Source organism: Conger conger, chromosome 14 (genome assembly GCF_963514075.1).
Source record: "Conger conger chromosome 14, fConCon1.1, whole genome shotgun sequence".
In the NCBI taxonomy this organism is placed as follows: domain Eukaryota; kingdom Metazoa; phylum Chordata; class Actinopteri; order Anguilliformes; family Congridae; genus Conger; species Conger conger.
In genome coordinates, this window is record NC_083773.1 from 38,336,783 (window position 1) to 38,361,013 (window position 24,231).

The 24,231-nt window shown below is 41.9% G+C and overlaps 1 protein-coding gene across 1 annotated transcript; it reads left to right on the plus strand.

The window, feature by feature from the left end:
- The first annotated feature begins 1,787 nt into the window (after nt 1–1,787).
- si:ch211-167b20.8 (cell surface glycoprotein 1) lies at nt 1,788–21,407 on the plus strand. The gene is made up of 4 exons (XM_061219813.1): nt 1,788–2,924; nt 7,671–7,717; nt 8,008–8,096; nt 17,622–21,407. Exons 1-4 carry the CDS (start codon nt 2,095–2,097, stop codon nt 18,945–18,947), a joined length of 2,292 nt encoding a protein of 763 aa, XP_061075797.1. The 5' UTR covers nt 1,788–2,094; the 3' UTR covers nt 18,948–21,407.
- Nucleotides 21,408–24,231: the final 2,824 nt, after the last annotated feature.

A 24,231-nucleotide genomic window follows, 5' to 3' on the forward strand; every position in this document is an offset into this window, starting at 1 on the left:
GTTCAGAAAGCCCGTCTAACACATGGCTCCAGTCAAAGCCATGTTGTTAATCATTTGTTGTATACTCATGCACACTGCCCACTTGATCACATCCACTTCAAAGAAGAAGAAAAAAAGAATCTATCTGAATAGGATTTCTCCTAGCCATGGACGGAAAAAGAGGCCTACCCAGGAGGCGAAATTGTGTGTGTTTCCTCTAACGGCCAGCAGAGGGGAGCAGCCAATAACTAATTTCGAGTTAAAGGACCAGCAAGTTCATTACCCCTACTAACTGGTGTTGGTAATATTTCCCTTGCAACACTTGTGAGCTCCTACATGTGCCTTTATTGTGCAAATAAATATCATCTTCTTTTGACTTGTTTTTGGCATGTTCTCTCTTTGACACGGGCCTCCCACCCCAGTCCTTGGCTTACTGACACTCTACTAGCTGACAGACCCAAACTGCAGGCAGGTGAGAGAAAATAGCAAAAAGTAATGTCTGCCCAGTGACATGGCTTCCTTCCATGCCCTCCTATCATCCTTCTCTTCCTCTGTCTCTCTTTCTAAATCTTCCTTCTTTCACTCTAAGATTAACGAAGCTATGCCGCTAACCCTCAAATTGTTATCAACCTTCTCCTCTCTCCACTCAAGACATCACCTGCTTGGCTGACATCTCTGCGTGGATGACCTCCCATCACCTGAAGCTTAACCTCGGCAAGACTGAGCTTCTTTACATCCCGGCAAAGTCCTCTCCGACAACTGACCTCTCACTGACTTTGTAGTATCCCCCCTCTCATACAGTCAAGAATCTTGGGGTGACCCTTGATGACAATCTCAGCTTTGCTGCACACATAGAAACCCACTGAGCTTCTAGTCCAGGCACTTGTCCTCTGTCTGCAGCCCGCCTGACCACCAGTCAGCCCAGGTCGGCTCATGTCACCCCACTTTTCATCTCCCTCCATTGGCTACCTATTGTTGCACTAGTGTTGGCACTCCAGGCTGCGAAGGGGACTGCCCAACCTTACCTCCAGACTCTAATTGCTCCGTACATCCCAGCAAGACCATTCCAGTCTGCCACCTCTGGTTGCCTTCTGGTCCCCTCATTACGAGCAGCAGGTGGTCTGGCTGCATGCTCACACCTGTTCTCTGGTCGTTCCTCAGTGGTGAAATGAACTGTCAGAATGGCAGAATCCCTCATATTTCGATGCATACCGAGAACTTAGACAGTAGCCTAGTCGTCGTCTCCCCCCCCCCCCCCCCCCCCCCTACAAATATCCCTCTATATTAAATCAGTAGTTACTATGACTATTGTTTTATGCTCTACATGCGGGTTTTACTATTCATGGAATTGATGAATTGATGTTTGCTCCTAAACATTTTGAGAGCAAAACATTACAAAACATTGCAATTTCTTTTTTGCAGGCTGTGTTAAATAATTCGTTTTTTAATCTTGGGCTCCTAAAAACTAGCTTGCAGGACTTATGGAGGAACGTCCAGTATTTATTTATATATTTATTATATATATATATATATAATAAATATATAAATAAATTATATACACAATATATAACAATATATATATATGTATATATATATATATAGATAAGAGAGAGAGAGAGAGAGAGAGAGAGAGAGAGAGAGAGAGAGAGAGAGAGAGAGAGAGAGAGAGAGAGAGAGAGAGAGAGAGAGAGAGAGAGACGGTTGTTGACGGCAACCCACAAAAAATTAAGAAGGAGGGGGCACAGCACGCCAACAAACTGCCAGTTAATTTCCCCTACTAATCGGGGCACTTCAAGAAAGGAGAACCCAGATTCTAAAATTAGACGGTTGTCTCTGTTCAGTCAGTGCCCCGAGGCTGCCGTTCTTTCCATCAGCCTACCCGCAACGCGAGCGGACCTGTGGGGGGTTACGTCTTCGGTGCAGCCCTTCTTCGCTTGTAACTCGGTGCTATGCTGAGCAAGACAACCTGACCTTCCTGCAATGACCGTTGCTCTGTCATTAGCGCAATCACGGCCTGAGGTTAGAACTTCCCTTCCTGTTAATAGTCGGGGCGCTACGGCACCGAAGTCTACATTGTAGCGCAGTTTTGACACGCTGTTACTCGGGAGAGACGCGATGTCGAACGGGAATAACTACTTGAACATCCCGAGCAAGGAGGCTGCTCTAAGCACAAGATCTGCTGAAGAGACGGGCAACTCGGCGGCGGAGGATGAAGACGAAGAGGAGAGTGAGGAGTGCTACACACTCGTGCTGAGGTCCTCCCCGGTGCCTAGAAGGCGCGGGCTGTCACTTTTCGACGAAACCGTGGAATACATGAAGCTTCGTCTGACGTTGCCTAGCAGGAGGGTGTCCTTCGTTGACAGCCATGGTGGGGATCTAGTGGAAGTCAAGGAGTTCGTCGCTTTTGACTCGGACGAAGAGGAAGACCCGAGATGGGAAATAGAGGATGCTCGCTACCGTCCCGCGCCCCACGAACCAATTTACCAGGTGTTCCCAGAGTTCGAAGTGCCGGCCAACACAGCCTTAATGCTTGCGGTGCAAAATAACAAAATAGAGATGGAGGGTCTGTCCTTCATAGAGAACGACCCGCTTTCATTCAGTGGATTGATTCGAGTCCTGAACATTTGCTTTAATAAGGCTGTCTACGTTCGCTTCACTATGGACGGCTGGAAAACGTTCTTCGATTATCCTGCAGACTACGTCCAGGGCTCCAACGACGTCGAGACAGACCAGTATTCCTTCAAGCTGTCGTTTGCTGCACCTTTTACAACGCACGGCAGCAAAATTGAGTTTGTTTTGCGCTACGAAACCCCCGAGGGAGACTTCTGGTCGAACAACGGAGGGAAGAATTATGTGATGGTTCTGCATGTATCCTACGCAGATAATAATATTCAAGCGAATGGGATGAATGATCGAAAACTCAAAAGTATCCTGAAACCAGCCAGGTTAGTGACCTGCATTGCTGCATGTTCTAGCCCGTGGCATTATACACAGCGTCTTTTAGGCATGTAAGAATCGACTGTGTTGGAGGAACAGTAAGCTACTTCAAACAATAGTCAGAGCCTATGTTTCACAAAACAGGTTAACCGAATGACTGACCAAACACACACCCTTCACTGAAGATACAATTTCTGTAGAATAATGGGATCTTAAGAGGAACAGTTATCAGCCCAGAAATCAAACATGAAGGATCAGGCTACATAGATGGAGTCACTTTCATAATAACAGTCAGCAGTAGTGTAGTGTAATGGGTATGGAACTGGGCTTTTAACATTTTAAAGGCTGCAGGTTTGATTTGCCAGCAAGGACACTGCTATTGTATCATTGAGCAAGGTACTTTTTAAATTAACCCTTAAGGTGAGAGATTTAAAAAATATATTTGAATGTTCTAGATTCTTATGCTGATATAACAATCACTTCTTAGTCTTAGTCTCTACTTTAGTCTTCAAAGTGATAAATGACTGCTTCAGAAATAGTACCACATACTGTATGCCCGGACTGCAGTCACAGATCCAGGCCTTTTTCAGAAGTTGAATTTTATTTATTTTTCCCTTTTGTTTGCCTAGTTTGCTTTTATTGCTTTGTGCCAACTTTATTGCGCTTATTTAAAACGCGGTTACAGACCTGAGGCACCATTGTAAATAATGTAAGTATGTATTGGCAGTAATAGCACACATGTTTACAAAAGTACTACATACAGGTAGGCAATACTAATGCATAAATGCAGGCAGTAGCATTGTATATGCATAGGTAATAGCAGTACATTAAGTAGGCGAGAGTAGGTTTCCATATTTAGGCCTGTTCACCGTCACTGAAACATCAGACACATGCTCTCCCCCAAGCATCATGTTGATCTCAGTTATCAGTTCATTATGTTAATGATTATTGATATGAGTATGTTTCTGCGGTGCCCGGCTCACCAAAGTCTCCGGGGACTTGCTAAGGGGGCAAAGCCCTCTCATGGCTGCAGACCGAAGCTCAGAGAATGCCAGCAATCTGTGGGTGCGCGAGTCCGATCAAAATAGGACAGAGCAGGTTTCATTTTCAGCCCAGCCCTTTAGACGGCTCACCCCTGGCCTTTCAACAAGGGGGCAAGGCTAGAAATACTAGACCCCTGCCATCCCCCCCTGCCCCTGTATAGTGGGCTACTGAGTGATTACATCTATTGGAGCATGGCCATTATACCACACACCTTATGTTTTGGCCGCAACAGCAGATGCTGGCATCCCTGAGAGTAGGTCAGAATATCAGCAGACAAAGAAAAAAGGGCTAGGGTAGGGTGGTTTCAGGATTGCAGTATTTCTGTATTTTTGGGTAGACTCCCACGACACATGCCAGAGATATTTGCGGAAATATGTGGATGTTAATGGAGAAAAAAAATTCTGCTGCACCCATCCCTGTGATGTTGCAGAGGAGGCAAAATGGGTCAATTATGCTAATGCTAAAATTAAGCTTTTAATGATGTGTAAACATTAAACACTTGTTATGGAGCAGACTGAAGTTGTGAGAACTAATGCTAAAGTCAGGTTTATTGAACCTAAGGGTATATACACAGGTACTCCTCAATGCTGTTTGAGTTCATCTATCTTATTCACAATCTAACAAATGTACATATGTGTGTGTGTGGCATATATGTGAAGTGTTCTGTGCGTTTGTGCAGTGGTGTGTACGTACAGTGGTGTGTACTGTATGCATGCAGTGCGTGTGTGTGCCCCCCCCCCCCCTTTCAACTCAACAAGACTTCTTAATCCTCCTGTCAATCAAACTCCATAAAGGGCGATTGTTCAGTTTCTGGAGGTTCTGGGTATCATTTCATTTAAAAAAATAAATAATTTTCAGTATGTATTAATGTACAATGAGGGAAATTTAAAATATTTTCAGAAGTTCATCGGTCAGCTTCACAAAGACTGTTAAGAGGGCCATTCAAGGTTTTGTAGTTTCATACAATGAAATACACTTCAAGCAGCTCCAGACTCCAGACAGAGGTTGTACGTGTGTTTATTTTAGTTTTTAACTGACATTTAATCTCCCTGTCGGTTGGAACCGTTTCCTATGATGCCTGCGGTCTGAGAGTGCTGTACTCAAGGAAAGGACTGGCGTGGATCCACGCACCGGCAGGGCTGCATGTGAGGAGCGTCTCAAAGCAGCAGTAAATCCACAGGGCCCAAAATGGCTACTGCTTGTGCAGCTCCATCTTGCGGGATTGGTCGGCCAGCAGAGGCCACAGCCTCCTACAGTAAATGCTGTCCTGGGACCCACCCCATTACCTTGCTGGGTCTGCCATGTCTGCACGTTGCTTCAGTTCAGGCCCAACTGTAGTGACTATTTCGGTCTAAGCTACTGACTTGCTGAAAAAAAACTACCAAAAAAAACCCATTGTGATTGAAACTGGGAGTAGGTGTCATAGCAGTTCACCTTTCCTTTCAACCTCTCTGCCTCTATCTGTTGCTGCAAATCTTTCGTTCACGGTTGAAGATAATAATAATTTCATTTAACAAGCTAAAGGTGTTTTGTGAAGGTATTTAACTCTTCTCATCAGTGCCACAAAAGAGCAGAACACACTGTACTGTAAACCAACCAAATTACAGGCTCTGTATCTCAGCCAATCAGAAGTTGAGTTAGCCAACTGGAGTAGAATTAATAAACAACATGCTGTTTTTCAGGGAGATGGACTATTGATATAGTGGTTGTTGGGGATTGGACCCCTGAAACTGGTTGTGGGCCAGTTTCCACTACAGGGCTCCGGTCAGAGAGCATGGAGTCATCAGTTTGGTTTGAAACTGTTTACTTGCAGAATGTCAGTAGAGCCAGTAGTACAAATGGTACAACATAATGGTGCATACTGATATATATACACATGTAGTTTCTGAAATAAAACACAAATAAACAAATACATGAATATTTGAATTGTTACTGATAAACAACATTAACTAAAAGCATTTAAGGACTGTATTGATCTGCATATCTCTGGATGAATACTAACTTCAACTACTGCCGTAACCACTATCGATATAATAACACTGAAATCACGTTAACTGTGTGTTTGTAGTGATACAGGGCAAGTTAGCTAAACTAACCAGTTAGCTAGTACCTCGCGAAGCTAGTTTCCGAACATGAGAATTACTGAACCGAGACATTCGCGGTAAACAAGCGGTAAAATGAATATGATTAACATCGACTAAACAATATAAAGTCGTGAAACACGGAGAAAGAATCACGTTGATAGGTTACATGAACTTTCTAACACTGATAATTAAACTTACATCGTCACTGACTTGCTGCACCGGTAGTGACAGCATAAAACAGAAGCCAATATACGGCACGAGAATAAACGGAAACAAACCGTCCAAATAAAATTAAGTCTCTGAACATGAAGAATTCACAACAGTGGTTATTTGTGCTTTCGGCTGTGATGGTTTCCTGTGCCAGTGTGATACAAAGCTTAGAGTAGGACAAGAGTATTGCGGAGGCTGCAGGACTGAATGTGTTTTGACTGCAGCTAGTACATTCACTGGGGAAGGGCGCTGCAAAGAATTGTGGGAGATGATGGGCTCAAATGCTCCCCTATATCAACCCTATACTCAAAAAAATGTAAGCCCCACATCTGATTCCCAGTATATTGGGACACTGGTGATGGTTGAGGCTGCAGTACTATTTCTGTGTAGAGATGAAGATTGCATTATGGGAAAGGCTTGTTTTTCTTTCATTTATTCAGTTTAGTTTTACAGGGATAGTGCACAGGGGCGGCATGGATGGTGCAGTGGGTAGCACTGCCGCCTCACAGCAAGGAGGTCCTGGGTTCAAATCCCGGTCAGCCGGGCCCTCTCTACGGAGTTTGCATGTTCTCCCCGTGTTTGCGTGGGTTTCCTCCGGGTACTCCGGTTTCCTCCCACAGTCCAAAGACATGCAGGTTAGGCTGATTGGAGAGTCTAAATCCCCTGTGGGTATGTGTGTGTGACTGAATGGTGTGTGTGCCCTGCGACGGACTGGCGACCTATCCAGAGTGTATTCCTGCCTTTCGCCCAATGTATGCTAGGATAGGCTCCAGCCCCCCTGCAAACCTGTTCAGGATAAGCGGGTTAAGATAATGGATGGATGGATGGGTGGGACATTGCACATTTGCTAAACATTTAAGTAAATGCGTCAATTTACAATTTTCAACTGTAGTCACTGGGCAGGTACATTAAAAACAGTAAATACAAAAAACAACCACACAATACAAGTACATTAACACAAGGATAAGGCAGTAAATAAAGCAAAGCGCACGTATCAGGCTGTTGAGATACTTACAGAGCATGGGCAGACATTTGGTTTTCTTTCAACCACAATTTCATGGAAGCAATATGTGTCGCATTTTCTTATGTGTGTAACAGACCTGGATCAAATACATAATTGTTTTTGATTCAAATATCTTCAAAGGTTTACTGAGTTTCCCTGGTATACTGGAACCTATGAAATACAAAAATAAAATCTAAACCCCACCTGGTCCTCTTGGTGGGCTCAGCTGCACCAGGCAAGATAAATCGAGCACTGAAAGTATTTGAATCCAAAACAATTAAGTATTTGACCCAGGTCCGGTGTGTATGAAGTGTATTCAATGTCTGAGCTGCCCTTGCTGAAAAAATGATATGATTTATGCAGTCCCGCTCGCTCCGTTAGGCTAATAAGCAGTGTGCCTGTTTCTGTTCCAGAATAGAGAATGACTCTGAGGAGGCCAGTCCTGCAGAAACTGCAGAAGGTAAGTATGGAGTTCCTTAGGAACAGAAGCATGGTATGGATGCTGTGCCAGTGTATATACCAGCCTCACAGGGGAAACGTCAAAAGCCTTGCTGATAGATTTAGGATTCATTGTAATTTTACTAATTGGCACGTCAACTTTACACACTTCAAGAAATGTACAAGTAAAGTACACTTAAGAGGCACACTGGACCTTTGACAAACCGCATCTATGTTGGTGATAAAGGGCTAGACTCCATATGCAGTATGTCCTTCAAACTGTCATGACTTACTGCCGGACTCATTCTGCAGAGGACTCGAAAAGGACGGAGACGGAGAACACCGCGCCGAAACGCGCTCCCATTCTACCACAAATCGTTCAACCTAAGATTGACATTGAGGTGAGGGGGCAGTCCAGAACCTATGGTTAACACTAGAAAGGCCAGAGTTTTTTTAATACCTAGAACCACCAAGCCTCACGCTCAGTGGCGTCGAAGCTGGTCCAGCATTGTAGCATTGATTTCTGCACCCACAGCAACCTTATTTCACAAAGATTATGAATCCAAATGTTGCAAAACCATTTTCTTGAAATAAAGGACAACATTTTTTGACTCAACATTTCTATTAAATTATAGCAGTTTTGTTATATAGCCTAATGGTCAAATGTGTCAAGGCATACTACAGGCACACTGAGAAAAGTGTGAAAATGTGTGAAACAAGTGATTTCTTTGCTCATTACAAATTCAGCAGGCTTCTCCCTTCCAACTTTCATACACAGCTTGTCTCTCTCCTTTTACTCATCAATTCCAGACAACACAGATTCAAATCTATTTCTTGCATTTGACATTGTCTTTATGTATGACCATCATTTAGTCTATTCAGAGTATATTCAAAGTCTCCGTCCCAGTGAAGTACTTAAAAGTTATCTCTCGATTGAGTAATTTGCATCAAAGCTTTGGTAATTCAGTTGCTAAATACCGTGTTGGAGGACAACGACCCATTCACACTTGGCTACCAGTAGGCTAATTGGCTGGCAGCAGATTTTTTTACAAATAAAATGGCACAGACTGCCTGTATTTCTTTACTGAGTCAATATTTATTCATTTCAAAATCGCAATTCTTTCAAGCCAAACCATTTAGGAACAGACACGGAAGGAGAAGGGTATTGCATTTGCAGTGTTGGAGTAATTCAAATGTTAAAGTCCAAACGCCCGATGGCGTCAACTCTGGCCTTTCTAGTGTTAAATAGAGCTGCATGCAGACTTGATGCGAGCTGAAGCTTGCTTTACAAGAACCATCTGTCTTCACTCCGTCTCTTTTGTTTAAGCACAGTGTGCTGGGGTCCTCAACCCTGACCCTGGAAAGCCTGACAGTCTGCTTGTGCGATTCCATCTTGCAGTGACGTCTGTCTGTTCCATCGTGCCACCTGCTTTCATGAGTCTAAATTGGTTGCTGATTTTAAGATGGAAGCACAAACCAGCAGATCTTTTCAGTCTCCAGGACCAGGGGCGGGGACCCCCTGATTTATTGTATGAGGCTCAAGCTTCGATTCATGCTATTCATTTTCTCTGCTAGATTTCATGATTCATGTGTCCTTCAAAAAAGTACAGCTCAACATCGACAGCACAGACATACAGAGTGAACTTTATATATATATATATATAACATTTCAGTATAAAGATGAAATTAGGATATTATGGATAGTCACAGGTGTGGAAACTCCTGGCAAAGCTCATGCTTTCATTGAGACGATGACTCTTACCAGAGAGGACCTCTCTGAAGCAGTGGTGGCCTGGGCCTTCTGTGTTATTGGAAATAACCTGGGCCCAGGAGTTTTGCAGCTTGCTCACCAGCTTCCACTGGTCATAGTTTCATACCATAAGCTACCAGACGTCGCTTACAAAAGTATTGGATTCGAATGCTCTTCAGTGCTCCACTGAAGTTTTGAGCCAGCAAGGAGGAGTAGATGGGTGGGTTTTACATTTTTGGGATCATTTCATTTGTTCCAATATACCAGGCAAGTGTAGTCAAATGCAGAAAAGTATTTGAATCCAAAACAAATACTATTTGAACCCAAGTCTGTAAGCTACTGCTGCCAAACTGAGCATTAGGGAAGCTAATTTAGAAACAGAGCAAGATGAAGTGCTCAGGACTTTGGGTCAAATTCAAGTAAATTGTGTGTCTTCAGAACAACACTGAGGCAATCCAGTTTACCAAGAAGAACTTTAAGCACTAGCATGGCTGTTGAAGTACAGAGAGATCCTTAGAAATATGAATACTTTGGGGAAGTGGCCCGTTCTGAACTCTGAAATGTTTAATTTGTTTTAATGTCAAATAAATGTTGAAAAATACACCAATTTTAAGCCTGGACCAGAGTATACCAGGGAAAAGCCAGCTTCACCATGCTGGGCCAAACACAGTGGGAGATTGTAAGAAAAGCTGGAGCCGTGTAAAAATTGGTTCCCTCAACTTCAAGTTCCTTGAGAACAAAGAATGTCCAGTTTTATAGTCCTGAAAGGGCTGAAACGGCTGGTGTGGATGCAGGTTTGTGGTTCTCAAGTTCGGGCCTGGAGAACCACTGTTTGCTGGTTTTCATTCCTATTCCTATCAGCCAAAATTGTTAAAAGTGACCAAAATTTCCAAAAAGTTCATTTCTCTTCATTACACTTCATGTCTTGAGGGATTAATTACCCGCATAAGCCACATTATGTTACAAATAGTGGACATATTTAATAACCATTTGGTACAGTAGATACTGAAGAATTCAAAGACAAATTAGACAAATTTGCAGTGTTAACAAGTTTAAAGACAAGCTGAAACCACTAGGTTATGACATACAAGAGAGAAACAAATCTTGATCAAATTAGATTTGATCAACAAACATGCACACTGGTGCACGATGACATCTCAATTCAAATAGTTTTAGGCAGTGGATTTTAAAAAGTTTAGGTCCACAAGTATTCACATTTTATTAATTTTGGAATATATACTTGTTCATGTGGTAATGAACAATTGACTACATTTAGGAAAAAGAGAATTTCGATTTCAGCCTGCCATTAAGGAAAAGATAGAAAGATAGAAGATGAAAGAACCTAAACACATGTTCAACAACCTTAACAGAGCAAGAGATTGGCTGAGATTGGTCCCCCCAGCACTGAACTTAAGAACCATTGTCCAGTGCTAAAACACCTGATCCAACTGAACTCAAAATGATCCTTGATCAAGACATTGGTTGAATCAGTGCTGGGCTAGAGAAGCATGCATCCACATCAGCACTTCTTCACAAAACACTGCTGCATTAGGTCCACAACAAACATGCTGTGGGATAACAACCAGTAGTTAAACAACCACATTACTGCACAAGCCAGTTATAATGTTCTGATAAGATTGTGTTTATAAACAAGATAACACACCAAGAAATGTCCATAATGACATTACAAGCACTTCAACTCAGACATGCACTCAAAGTATAATATTCAAATGTCTTTGTATATTGACATGTCTTTTAATATAAGAACTCTTTATCGTCTCTCGGTCCTTTGAAGAAAAAAAACTAAAACTGCTCTCCAGGCACATTGTGCAAGTTGTGCTATAGTGGACACGTGGCTCCAAAATGTAATGAAAAAATAATTGTTAAAAAACAACAACCCTCCGAAAGTGTAAGCAAGCAGCATGCTGCATAAAGACAGATAAAGCCTGCATATCCTTGTTACTCACAAACTATCATCAAACGTGCACCCCATCAAAATAGGCAACCATTTTGGATGTTTATAGTTTACCCCTAGCGTACATCTTGAGAGGTTAAATATACCTACACAGTGTTCTATAGGTCGATTCATGGTTATATTCATAGATGGAAAATATACATAATAAGATCAAAGGAGAAGTACACCTCATACGTTTGACATTATAAAGTTGCTTATACTGTACTATCAGCACATGATACTTTGTGGATACAATTATGATTTAGTTGCTGTCACAAGATAACTTGATTGGCAAGAGCTCCTTTGCAATGATGGCATACTTCTATTCTAGGAGAAGATGTTTTGGCCACAAGAATTCGATTGAATACTTGCCCATTACAGCTCGTGGAGCTGAATTTCAAAACAGGCTCATTTCAGAGGCATGTTTGAATTATGCTGGACAGGTTGAAGTCAGATTAGAATTTTAAAATAATAGCTTATTTTGTGCCAATCTGCCTTTTGTCCAAGTCCTCTTGCATCTTTCAGACAGGAGACAGTAAAATGGCTACTCAATACCTACTCAAATACTTTCATAAGGGCAACCCCCCACTAGAGTATTCTAAGCCCTGCCCAACAAAGTATTGCCTTTCAGTGCCCAAGAGCTGCAGAAACGCATTTCATTTGACCTCTGTCAGTTCACCCAGTTCACCCCGCTTGGGCTACTAAACTGGGCTGAGACCCACAAGTACTGTAGTTGGTGAGATACACATTACATAATGTCCCATACAGCTCCAGAAACACCTCATGAAACACCAAACACCTTTATGAAGGGTGTGCGTCTTTTTTGAGGCCTCTGTGTGTATTTAAAGCTCAACAGAGGCCAACAAATGCAAGACCATACCGTGTCTGATCATAAAACTTTGCTCAGATGAAAGTTCAACTCATGCCAAACAATGTACGGAGTACAGTAATGGAGAAGGTCAACCTGGATCAGTTACCCCATGAGTTCCCTGTCACTGTGTATCAGTTATCCTGTGTGTTGCCGCCTGAGATGGTATGTTAACAGGACACTACTGGCGTGGCTTTGACGAAGGAACAAGCGAACCAATAAGAATAACAATGCAAATTCGTAGTATGACTAGATGTAGCAACAAGTCACTGGAGCAAGATCATGGTACACAAAGTGGGGGAATGCCGTTCGCTCACAACCCCAACGACCACTATGCTCCTGTACGACCCCATTCGTAGAGTGACGGAGCAACACAACCCTGAACAGACATGCTATTTCCAGACATCCCCTGTGGATACACACACTGCCAAATTCACTTTTGGAATGTGAATGGGGAGATTTCAGCTCCGGCGACATGCATATTATCACTAAAACCAAACTCTTAATATCGTTAACATGTGTTATGTCCACAGTGGGAACCACAATGAACAGCTTTCTATTTTGGTTTGTATTGAGCACGCTTATACAGTTCATTACCCTGATCATCGGATAGCCAGCTGTTATCATGCAATAGACAGCGGAGAAATGTTTTTACAGCCTTGATACCACAAGATCATGGATAAAACCAACTATTTAAACCCAGAGTGTCTGTGCTACCTCCAAGAGACCTGTTTTTTTTCCGGAAGCCCTGGTAACCATCACAAAGCCATCTGATTGGGTTACAGCAGGTTATCTTCTGCTAATGTCTCCATGGGTTCTCCTGAGATCGGAGATTACCGAGTAAAAGACCAGGTTCTGGGCCATAAGAGATTATTGGACATCGGAAATCTACTGGCTTTTCCAATTTTGTCTGCTCTTACACACATGGTGCAGCCTGTAGCTTAGTGGCTAAGGTACATGACTGGGACCCAGAACGTTGGTTGTTCAAGCCCAGGTGTAGCCACGATAAGATCTGTGCAGCAGTTGGGCCCCTGAGCAAGGCCCTTAACCCCACATTGCTCCAGGGGGGATCGTCCCCTGCTTAGTCTAATCAACTATAAATTGCTTTGGGTAAAGGCGTCAGCTAAATAACTAATGTACAATTTACATCTGGAGCTTCACTGGCTCCAGACCAGGGGACAGAGGTGGAAAGTCCAGGGGTCAGAAAATCAAAGATCAAAGTCCTACCAATTGTTACTTCCACTCAGCCAGCTGATTTCACTAATACATTCTACCTTCTGGCTGAAGAATTGTGCTAATTAGCAAATCCAGGTGGTTGCAACAAAATACTGGGGAAGACTTTTACTTTCTAAACCTTGAAAACCTATAAAAAAAAACATATCCTGTCAATGGGCACTTCCTCTAAATGACAGCATAAATGTGTTGTTCCCCATAGTTTAGGAGATTTGAGAAAGCAATCCCAGGGGTACCAGAATAAGCGTTAGTCCACAGCTGTCCCACATCACCATGGGGGGATCAGCTTGGGCTGTAAAGAGCCTTGGATCAACTCCAGGAACAATTTCCCGGCTGTTTGCCAAAGCCCCTGGGAAACCCTAGAAATAGCGGATTCTCGTAAAACTGAAGTCAGGAAAAGAGCTGAATAAAAGGTGCATTCACTTTACATGCAGTTAAAGTTGTGATATTCAAAGAACACCTCTAGCCCAGCTCACGTAAAATGTTTCAGATTGCCATTTGGCTGTAGATAACATTACCATGGAATCTATTGTATATTTAACAGTCAGAGGCACAGACTATTGCTCCAGGATTGTCACTTACTGTACAGACTTACTGATAGCATACCCTGATGGTAACATTTTGTCACGATAACCATCATGAGATTTGCCAAATACACTTAAAGAATATTCTGATTGAAAGTATTGAAACTGCAGATTTGTTCAACATATGCCAAGTTTACAGAGAATAATGTACACAATGAATGACTATTTGCTTTCCTATTATTTGTTCATTTTCTTTGTCATGATACACCTTTAAATTTTAATAGCTTTTATATTACATTTTATGACTGAAGAAATTCTGCAAAGAATAATTACAACAAATTCCATGAAATTCAACTTTAGGTTTTTTCCTCAAGTAGTCCTTTAAGTAATGGACTGGCATTCATTGACCGGATGCAAGAATGGTTAAATCTGTGGTTATTTCTATGTTCTATGTTACTGCAGCTCCCTGTAAACCAACCGTGTGATCTACAATGTGTACATTATAACTTGGGTGCACACAAATATTTGACGAGAAGTCATAAGTCATATCTCTCTTTTGGATTGCCTTGTAGAAGAATTTGGTATTAATCAATAGGAGGGGGAATTAACTCATAAATGTAATAGAATCTTCAGTTTAGTCCTGATATGAATCAAATAACTATCAAATGTACACCTCAGAAAAATCTGGCACCAATGTCAATTCAAAAATATCAATTGAGTAACACATTACAAATAACAAATAATAATAATATGAATAAATATGAAATAATAGTGATACAAAAATAAAAACCACAAATTAACATATAATAAATACCTTGTGTGTTAATCGGTCTTATTTTCATATTAATACTGATTTTGCGGGGGGAAAAAATAACGTAATAATAATGAAATGTGTGAACTGCCAGGCTATTATGTACATTATGGAAAATGCTGGTGTTGTATCTGTCTGAGCATCCTTAATGTTAACAATGCAACACTGGTTCCTTTTTTATTCATAAATGTTAGCTGTCTAGTGTAGTGTATTCACTGAGACTTTAGCAATCTGGCTAATCTTTCTGATTCAGAAAGTACTTATATAATACATGTGTCCATTTCAGTTAAATTAATTCCCATGAATGTAAAAATTTCCCTTCCTCATTCATGAGGCTGGATAGTTAAGTAAAATTTGTGATTGACATCATACTTTTATGTTCATCAGACACTTTAAGGAAAAACAATCTCAGTGATACTAACAGTGAAATAGTGAGCAATACATAAGCCTGTCTCTGGAACTTGTGTGTCTCAAATTGGAATTTTACTTAAATCTGACTTTTTAAATGAGGAAAAAATAGATTTTTTAGAAAAATTAAGGCAGGATGAAATGTATGTATTTAAATGTTTAGTTAATTGCATATATTTTGTAAAATTCACAACAAAAGAGTAAATTGGTAAATGTGTAGGTTTTAAAGTGGTAATGTGGAACAATCTTGTGCTTTCCTGTCCCAACCTGTCAATCACAGCTCATTGAAGCTTCAGCAGCTATTTAGGTAATGTGCACTCTGCCTGCCGCCCGTCTCTGCGTACGCTGCGTACGCTTAACCCCCGATCTTACTGTTATCAGCCTGTCGTGTCTCATTCCTACTCTCCCTGCCCGGTTGGGTTGCCAGAACCTCACTGCCAACGTGGCTCACCCTGGGGCGATTTTTGTTTTACTGTGATATCCTGAGTTTAACTGTTCTGTTTTAACAGAAAGTTTAAACAGCAAGAGATAAGGGGTACAAACCCTGTCATATTAACCCTGTCTCGGTGTTTAATTAAGTGTGTTTCCGCATCATATACAGCTCAGCATGCTACCTACTGTAGACACAGAGGCTAGGAGTGGGCCAAGACTATGGATGTCGACTCCTGCTGCCCTTGCTGCTCCTTATACACTGAAAAACAAAAATACATGATGCTAAATCTGGTCAATACTCTGACTTGCTTACTCCCAAGTTCTAGTTGGTCATGTTATGTAAAAAAAAAAAAAAAATGGAATAACATAGTATAAACTACCAGTTAGCTGTATCCTGAATGTAAATTTCAAGGACAAAACTAAAACAGCACTGTTCAATATACATTTTACTTGTGATGTATTCTATTTTTTAAACTTGATCATTTTAAATCAACAAATGTATAAAGTCATAATTTCTGTCAATTATACCATATGTCCTGACTGTTTGTGGTTGATTCCATTTCCATTGTGTTGTTTGCTGAAGAGATTTGTGCTTGAACAACGCATGATTAAACACTGCACTCGTAAACCCACCCAGCACATCCTTGTAAGGTTAAAAAGTGTTACTGCATCTTTTTTTATGTACGGGCTTGCACAATGCTATTTGATAATGTCTATTTGTGACAAATTTGTAGTATCTTTATGACTGTGTACGAAAGTGGTCATTGGAAGTAAATTTTGCAAAGGCTCTGTATGTTTGCCTAGAGCCACTATCACAGATGTGATTGCGGTGAATAAAAATACTATTACTTAGGGAAACGTGTATTTTTTATTTTGTTCATTTTTTGGAACCTATTTACAGCTTAGCGGAATATCATTTTGGTTTGGCAAAATAAGGATGGTTGTGAAAATGTTGTTATATTACCTTTCACCTATCACTATTTAAAGTGACATTTAAACCCCTTCCTAGTTTTTTTCATATCATTTCAGTTATAGTGCATGTTTTCAATGTGTGCCATGAAAGATAGATACTTGTTGACTGATACTGACCACCGCTTCACAATGAGGTGTGTGATCTAATGCAAGATAGAGTTATGTAACTCCAGAGCAGTTTGTGAACTTATATAATGGGCCCTTGCAAATATTTGCAACGCGATTTTGGTGATTTTGGTAAGGAATCACTCTGGTAACATATGTCAGCCTTAAGAATATGTTCACTATTCATTGGAATGTATTCGCTATGTGAATAAACAGTTAATGCTAAGTTGTAAGTCAGATAAGGACAACAGTCCATTTGTGAGAAACCAGCATTGTAAAAATTCAACCTTTCCGGTCCAGCTGTTCCGGTCCAGAGGAACTGGGACTCTTTTGTGACAATCCAGGCCTTTAAAGAAAAGGGTCATATACAGGACTTGCCAGTCTGCCTCCCTGGGATTGTGCCCATGGGAACTAGGGCAGCTGGGGGGGGTGCACACACACACACACACACACACACACGCCCCATTCCTGTGGTTTACCTTGTCTGAAGCTGCTGCAGGCTTTGAGGGTGAGGAATGATTTTCACTTTTGTGATGTTCAACTGCAACATGAGATGAGAGGGAGTTTAATGCAACACTTCTTGTATGTATTATATAAATGTTCCACCACTGAACTGACTCACCACTCTTAACTCACATGCATCCCTGTAAAAGTTTGAAAGTACACACTCGGGACAACACATGGCATTATAATTATAATTTACTGTCAATATAAATTATAATTATGCAAATATAGCAAAAAAGCAAAAGTTCTTTTAAAGATATTAGCAAGAAATGGGGGAAGAGCCTATTGGGTTTCTTCTACTGTGTTTTGCCATTACTCCTCAGTGCCATAATCACTGTTGTCCTTTTTGGCATGTTTTTGAACAGAATGAAGATGCCAGACCCAGCTCCCCCTCCAAGAATGACACAGATCGAATAGTAGACAGTGTTCCACCACCTAGTGATACACCCCTGTCCCTTTCAGCTGTGGACCAGGTGGAGGTCTTCGCACCAATAACTACTCAGCCCCTAACAACCCAGCCTCAGTCTGAATCCCCACAGAAAGTAGACTTTTCAAAACACAATTGGGTCTTGGAGGAGCATGTGGATGACTCCGTGCCAGGTGCACAGACCTACAGCTACACCAAGACCCAGACTGTACTCTGTACAGGCGGCAAGACAACAGTCAAAGTGTCCTCAGAGTCAAACATTTTCAACTACACCACCAGTCCTGAGGCAATCCCCCTTCCCAAAGACGAGGATGGCCCTGAGACGGACCAGGATGTTGTGGAAGCAGAAACCGCCTCGGAAACTTCGGATGAAATCAACAAGCCTCCCGTCAGTATCCCTAGCCCCTATAAAGATGCAGACCCTGACCATAAGCTTGAAATGGAACCTAATGACCAGAGAAGAGGGGACAGTAAAGGTTATCTGAGGCACGCAGGGGCCTTTGAGAGTTATCAGAGCTTGGCGAGTGAAAGGCAGGTGGCAGCTTACCTTGATCCACCTGAGAAGGCAAGTAAGACAGTCCCAGACGGAGAGCTTTCTGCCCCTAGAGCAGCTGCGATGGTCTCCCAGCCTGGTGAAGAGGAACTGACAGGTCTGGATTCCTCTGAGGAGGACCAACCAACTGAAAGCCCAGCAGAACCTGCCACTGTTCCCTCCCAAAGCCCAGTCCTCCACTTCATACCGGATGACCTAGCCACAGAGTTTGATGAGTTATTGGTTCCCTCAGGTTACGACCTTGACGCCAAGGAATCTCTCTTGGAGTTTCCGGTAGCTTCTGCGGAGGAAGTTAGCCATGCATTACGAGACACCTCGGGGGAAATCACACCACCAGACCGTGCGGCCTTCTCCACACACATCACAGCTGATGCTGCTGTGCGGTCGTTGAGCCACACGTACTCCCATGCTCTAGATGAAGGAGTGTGGGAGGAACAAGCTGAAGAATATTCCTGCCCTGCAGTGCTTCCTGCCCCTCTGGGCTTAGAAGGTGACAGTCCCCTTGAGGGCGTCGAAAGTCATGAACAGCGGGAGGTGGTTCGCCAGCGGGCTACTGAACCGGCCACAGCACAAAGTGCCCAGCTTGCAGCCCATCTACGCCAAGCCTACGTCACATCTTCAGTCTTCCTTAAGTTGGCCTTTTGCCTGGTGTTAGCCTACCATCACCTCGATATCTTGCCCTTTGTGCTGCTTTATTTCATCTGTCTCTGAGCATCTCTGACAGCCAACCTACCCTTGTTTTTCCTCACCGTCTCCTCACCCAGAGTGCCTACACATGTGCTAAAATAATGCCAAATGCACTTTGCCCCAGCTAATTAGAGCATTAATAAGTGCACCCAGGACAGTCCAAGATGCATAAAGAAGGATCCTTGCCAGTATTTCTTTACAGGGACTAACCTAAAATAAGGAGAGCTGGTGCATGCAAATCTCATAAACACAACAAATTCACCATCTGGAACCTCAGAGTCGGAGTCTGTTGGTCCAGGGACGTCTTCCTAGGAGTCGGAATTTGTTGGTCCTGGGACGTCTTCCTTGGAGTCGGAATCTGTTGGTCCTGGGACGTCTTCCTTGGAGTCGGAATCTGTTGGTCCTGCAACGTCTTCCTTGGAGTCGGAATTTGTTGGTCCTGGGACGTCTTCCTTGGAGTCTGAATCTGTTGGTCCTGGAACATCTTCCTCAGAGTTGGAACCTGTCGTTTCTGAGCATTGAGCACTCCAGATATCATTTTGGATATGATTACACATCCACAGAAGTATTCATGTATGTACTTCATGTTTGATTTACATCTATTACTACAGCCTTGATTTATACATTTTTTTAAAATACATTCAAAAGATGAATGGGTGTGAGGTTACATTATTCCTCATGTGTCATTTAACTTCCATTACTTTTCACAAAACAGCAGTTACCCTTAACCCTTACTTACACACAACAGTGTTTACTTTCCTCCACCGACAGAGCTCGGGGAGTTCATTTTGTTCATTTATGAATTCACCCAACTGTGAGTGTGGAAAATAAAATAGAAACACTTGTATGTAATATTTTATACCCCTGTTGCTGTGCACTTATGTTCTTTTGTATTGTCACTCTTGAAGTGTAAAGTACTGATGACATTTGGAATGTTTATGACAAGCACAATCATTCAAGGTTCTTACTGCTGAGGCCAATGAAGTGTTACATCAAGTGCTAAATATAAAATATAGGAAGAACCACGAATCCAGAAATTACCCACCACTGGAATTGTTCTCCGAACCATCTTCAAAACATTGTTTTACTGTCAATATATTAAATATATTCTTAAATATATTGCTTTACTAAACTGCAAATGCACCATGGGTAGCAAGTATCTTGAGAAATGGGCTGGAGAAGCCAAATATAGAACAGAAAAGGCACAGCAAAACATCCTGTGGCAAATATAGCGGTTGATATTCATATACATAAGATTCTTTGATGTGGTGAAGAAGTGTTCTTAGATGAGCCCACTGGAAAGCATCTTTGGTATCAATGAGCCACGTTGCAGTGGTTTGCAGATACTGGTATTTTTGAATGGGTGGAAATTGAAAGGAAATGAAACCCAAGATAAGCACATAGTTGGACATGCAAAGCATTCATAAATTAAATGAGTACAATCTCACTTTGGTAGAAAGTTTAATCTTGGGAATAGTGATGTATGTGTATTATTAGGGTCTTAAGGACAGAGAGGGTTTTGTGCAAACATTTGACTTTGCATCTTGAGATGTGGATATGGTGAGAAGGACACGCTATGGAGCTAAGCTAAGGAGCTAAGCTAAGGAGGTTTATAGAAAGCTGCCGTCATCATTTTCTGGGGCCCATCCTTGATGCCACAGTATGGATTTGGATTCATTAAACATTTACCTTTAACTTTGACCCTCCCTTATAGCTGCAGGTCAAAGTTAAAGACACATCTTTGCTGAATCTCATGTTCTTGCTGACTTTGCTGGAAAGCTGCAGTGAATACAACCCAGAGCCCACCCATATCTGGAACATTGACTGAAGTAAAAAGATGTATTCCAGATTTGACTTTGTGCAGTTATCTGTCAAACTCAGGAATCCTGCTTTGTGGAACAGGCCGCTGATCCCCCAGGTGACACCTTCAGCTTTACAAACCTCCTTGGCTTTAGTGGCCAACTGACTAGTAGGACAGAGCAAGGAACTGGGTAAGGGAGGTGGCCGAATTATTACAGGTTGTTGGACTGGGAGGTCAAGGCTGAGACAGTGGGATTACTGGACCTCAGGAGAATGAAGACATGGCAGGTGTTTTGTGTGAGAGACAGGAAATGCCTTCTTTTTTTCTTTAAAAAAAACAAAACATACAGACTCTACTTTTTAGCAGCAGTGAAGTCTTCTGGATGTGGTGGAATGGCTGGCGTGTCCTCAGTTCTGTTGGGCACTTGGTGTAACCCAGCTGTGTAACAGGAGGAAGGGGTTTGGGTCTGTCCTGGCAGAACTGCATGTTTTATCCATTTTATTGTCCAAAATATTCAGTTCATCCTGGATGTTCACTGTACAACTACTGTGAAAATGATGAATGTTGAAGAGGTTTTATGATAATGTTTAAAGTGAAGTGTGTGTGTGCATTTGCAGTGCGTGTGCACGTGTGAGACAAAAGAAACATGCATTTCTGCATATAAACTCTCATCAAATCCTAAAGATGTCTTGGTGTTTCTCATTTCACACATTCATTTTCAAATCTTAATCTTTAAAATGTTAATCTCTCAATCTCAGTCTATCCTCATAACTTTTATCTTTTACATGGAATCAATCTGGTTGCCCTTCTGTGAACCTTTTCCAGCGCCTCTATATCTTTCTTATTGTGCAGTCCCCAGAACTGCACACAGTACTCCAAGTGTGGTCTCACAAATATATTATATAAGGTGAGTATAACTTCCTCAGATTTATACTCAATACTCTTGGCTATGCATCCTAGCAAACTATTATCCCCAAGTCTTTTTCAACTTGAGCACTTTCCAGTTATGTACCACCCATAATGTAATCCTACCTTATGTTTTTATTTCCCACATGTAGAACTACATTTAGTTATATTGAATTTCATTGGCCAGGTTTCCGGCCATTTGGTTTAAATCTTCTTTCGTAGATTCTAAACTGTTCGCTAAACCTCCTAGTTTTGTATCATTTGCAAATTTAAGTAAAGTACTTTCAATGCCTCTGTCAAGGCACCAAACCCTGTGGGACTCCTCTTCCCACAATACCCAGCTCAGCTAAGGTCCCCCCTACAACACTTTGTGTTCTATCCCATAACCATTTACAAACCCGGATGGCTCCTGTAATTCCTACTGTCCTCATTTTGATAATGAGTTTGTCATGCGGTATCTTATCAAATGCTTTTTGGAAATCTAAATATACGATATCATAAGCCCTGCTAACATCAAAACATTTGGTAGCTACTTCAAAGAACTCCAAAAGATTTGTCAGACATGACCTTCCCTGTTGGCTTTCTCTTAGAAGGTTATTATTTTCAATAAATAATTCCAGTTACTCTCTAATGATAGATTCCAGTATTTTACATGTGATGGAAGTTAGACTGACAGTCCTGTAGTTTCCTGGATCAGTATTGGTATTATATTACCTTGTTTCCAGTCATCCGGTATTTCTCAAGTTTCTAATGACTGTCTAAAAATACTTTCCAGTGAGCCTTTGCACCATGGAATGAATATATTTCTGTGTTGGTGGTATTATTCCAGGATAATTTTGTGTGTGTTATCCTGTGCACATCCATGTCTTTCCCTTACAACCACAACCATTCTGAATAATGGAAACATAAAACCATAAAAATATAGCCTAACAATAAAAATACCAAAGCCTAAATTGGTACAGAAAGTGCAAGGAGGTGGGGATGGAAGGGGAACCCAGATAAAGTCCTGTGTTGGAAGATGATCGATGATTCAGTTGTCCTGGCCACAGTGGGAATTTGTTCCACCAGTGGGGGGCGCCAGTACAAGAAGGCATCATGACTGGAAGAAGCAACCAGGGATGTAGGGGTTGAAAACTGATTGGAGGTGGGGTAGAGATATCCCATGTAGGTTTGTTCTAAACTTTAAAATCAAACTATGAAAAAATGCTGAAAAAAGTCAAACTTGTCAAAAAGTCAAACAAATGCACAAACATTAGTAAAGTAGATTTAAAAGAGGTACATAAGTACTGCTGACCTCATATGTATTACAAGGAAAGCAGTATATTGCTCCAATAGAATCACCATCAGACAGGAATCACTAGAGTATATCCTCTGACAGTCTAATTTTTGAAGTGCCAACTGCCAACACAGGACCGGGTTCAAGCAATATCCCCCCTGATTAAACTCTGACTTAAAGGTAAGTGATACTTTTTTTGGGTCCAATCAGCAGTGCTGGAACCCTGATATCCATCCATCCATCCATCCATCCATCCATTATCTGAACCCACTTATCCTGAACTGGGTCGCAGGGGGGCTGGAGCCTATCCCAGCATACATTGGGCGAAAGGCAGGAATACACCCTGGACAGGTCGCCAGTCCATCGCAGGGCACACACACCATTCACTCACACACTCATACCTACAGGCAATTTAGACTCTCCAATCAGCCTAACCTGCATGTCTTTGGACTGTGGGAGGAAACCAGAGTACCCGGAGGAAACCCACACAGACACGGGGAGAACATGCAAACTCCGCACAGAGAAGCCCCGGCCAACAGGGATTTGAACCCAGGTGTGGGTGCTGTGTGCTACCCACTGCACCATCCGTGCCGCCTGGAAGCCTGATATATGTATTGTAATTATTTCTCTGTCATATCAGCATTTGGTGGATTTTCCAGCAGGACAATGGCTTCAAACATATATCAAAATCCACACAAAAACTGTTAAATGAAAACAACATCCATGTTCTGCAATAGCCACCTCAATCTCCGGGCAGTCCATAAGCACAAACCCAATTTCAATGATCCTGAAATGTTCTGCATGAAGGAATGGTAAAAAAAAATCCCAGCAAACGTGTTCCGTAACCCTATCATAAATTATAGGAAAAAACACAATACAGAATAAAGCACAATACACATCTTGGAAAATAAAGTGTATGTCAATGACAGTATTATTTGTCCATTTACAGTACTTTCATCGATATTTATCAAGGATGCCATAATTCTGGAGCCCACCGTAGATATCACTAGCTACTGAGAGAGATATTGCTAGCAAGCAATAGCAGCAACAAATAATAATCATCAGTGTCAAGACATAACTATAGAAAATAGAGGATATGCTAGGTCTTTGCTGTGCTATGCCATTATTGCTCTTTTAAAAATGTGTAGCTGCTTGTAGACCATTTAGAGGACACAATGGGAAGTCCTGGCCCTTCCTTCAGCCTAGTACACTTGAGCTACCCATCAACTAAGCCACTCCCCTGTGCTGCACCCCATAGTGTGTCAGGATGCAATCCTCGCCATGGGTGTGCGAGATCAGAACCATAGTGGCTGGCAGCTAAATAA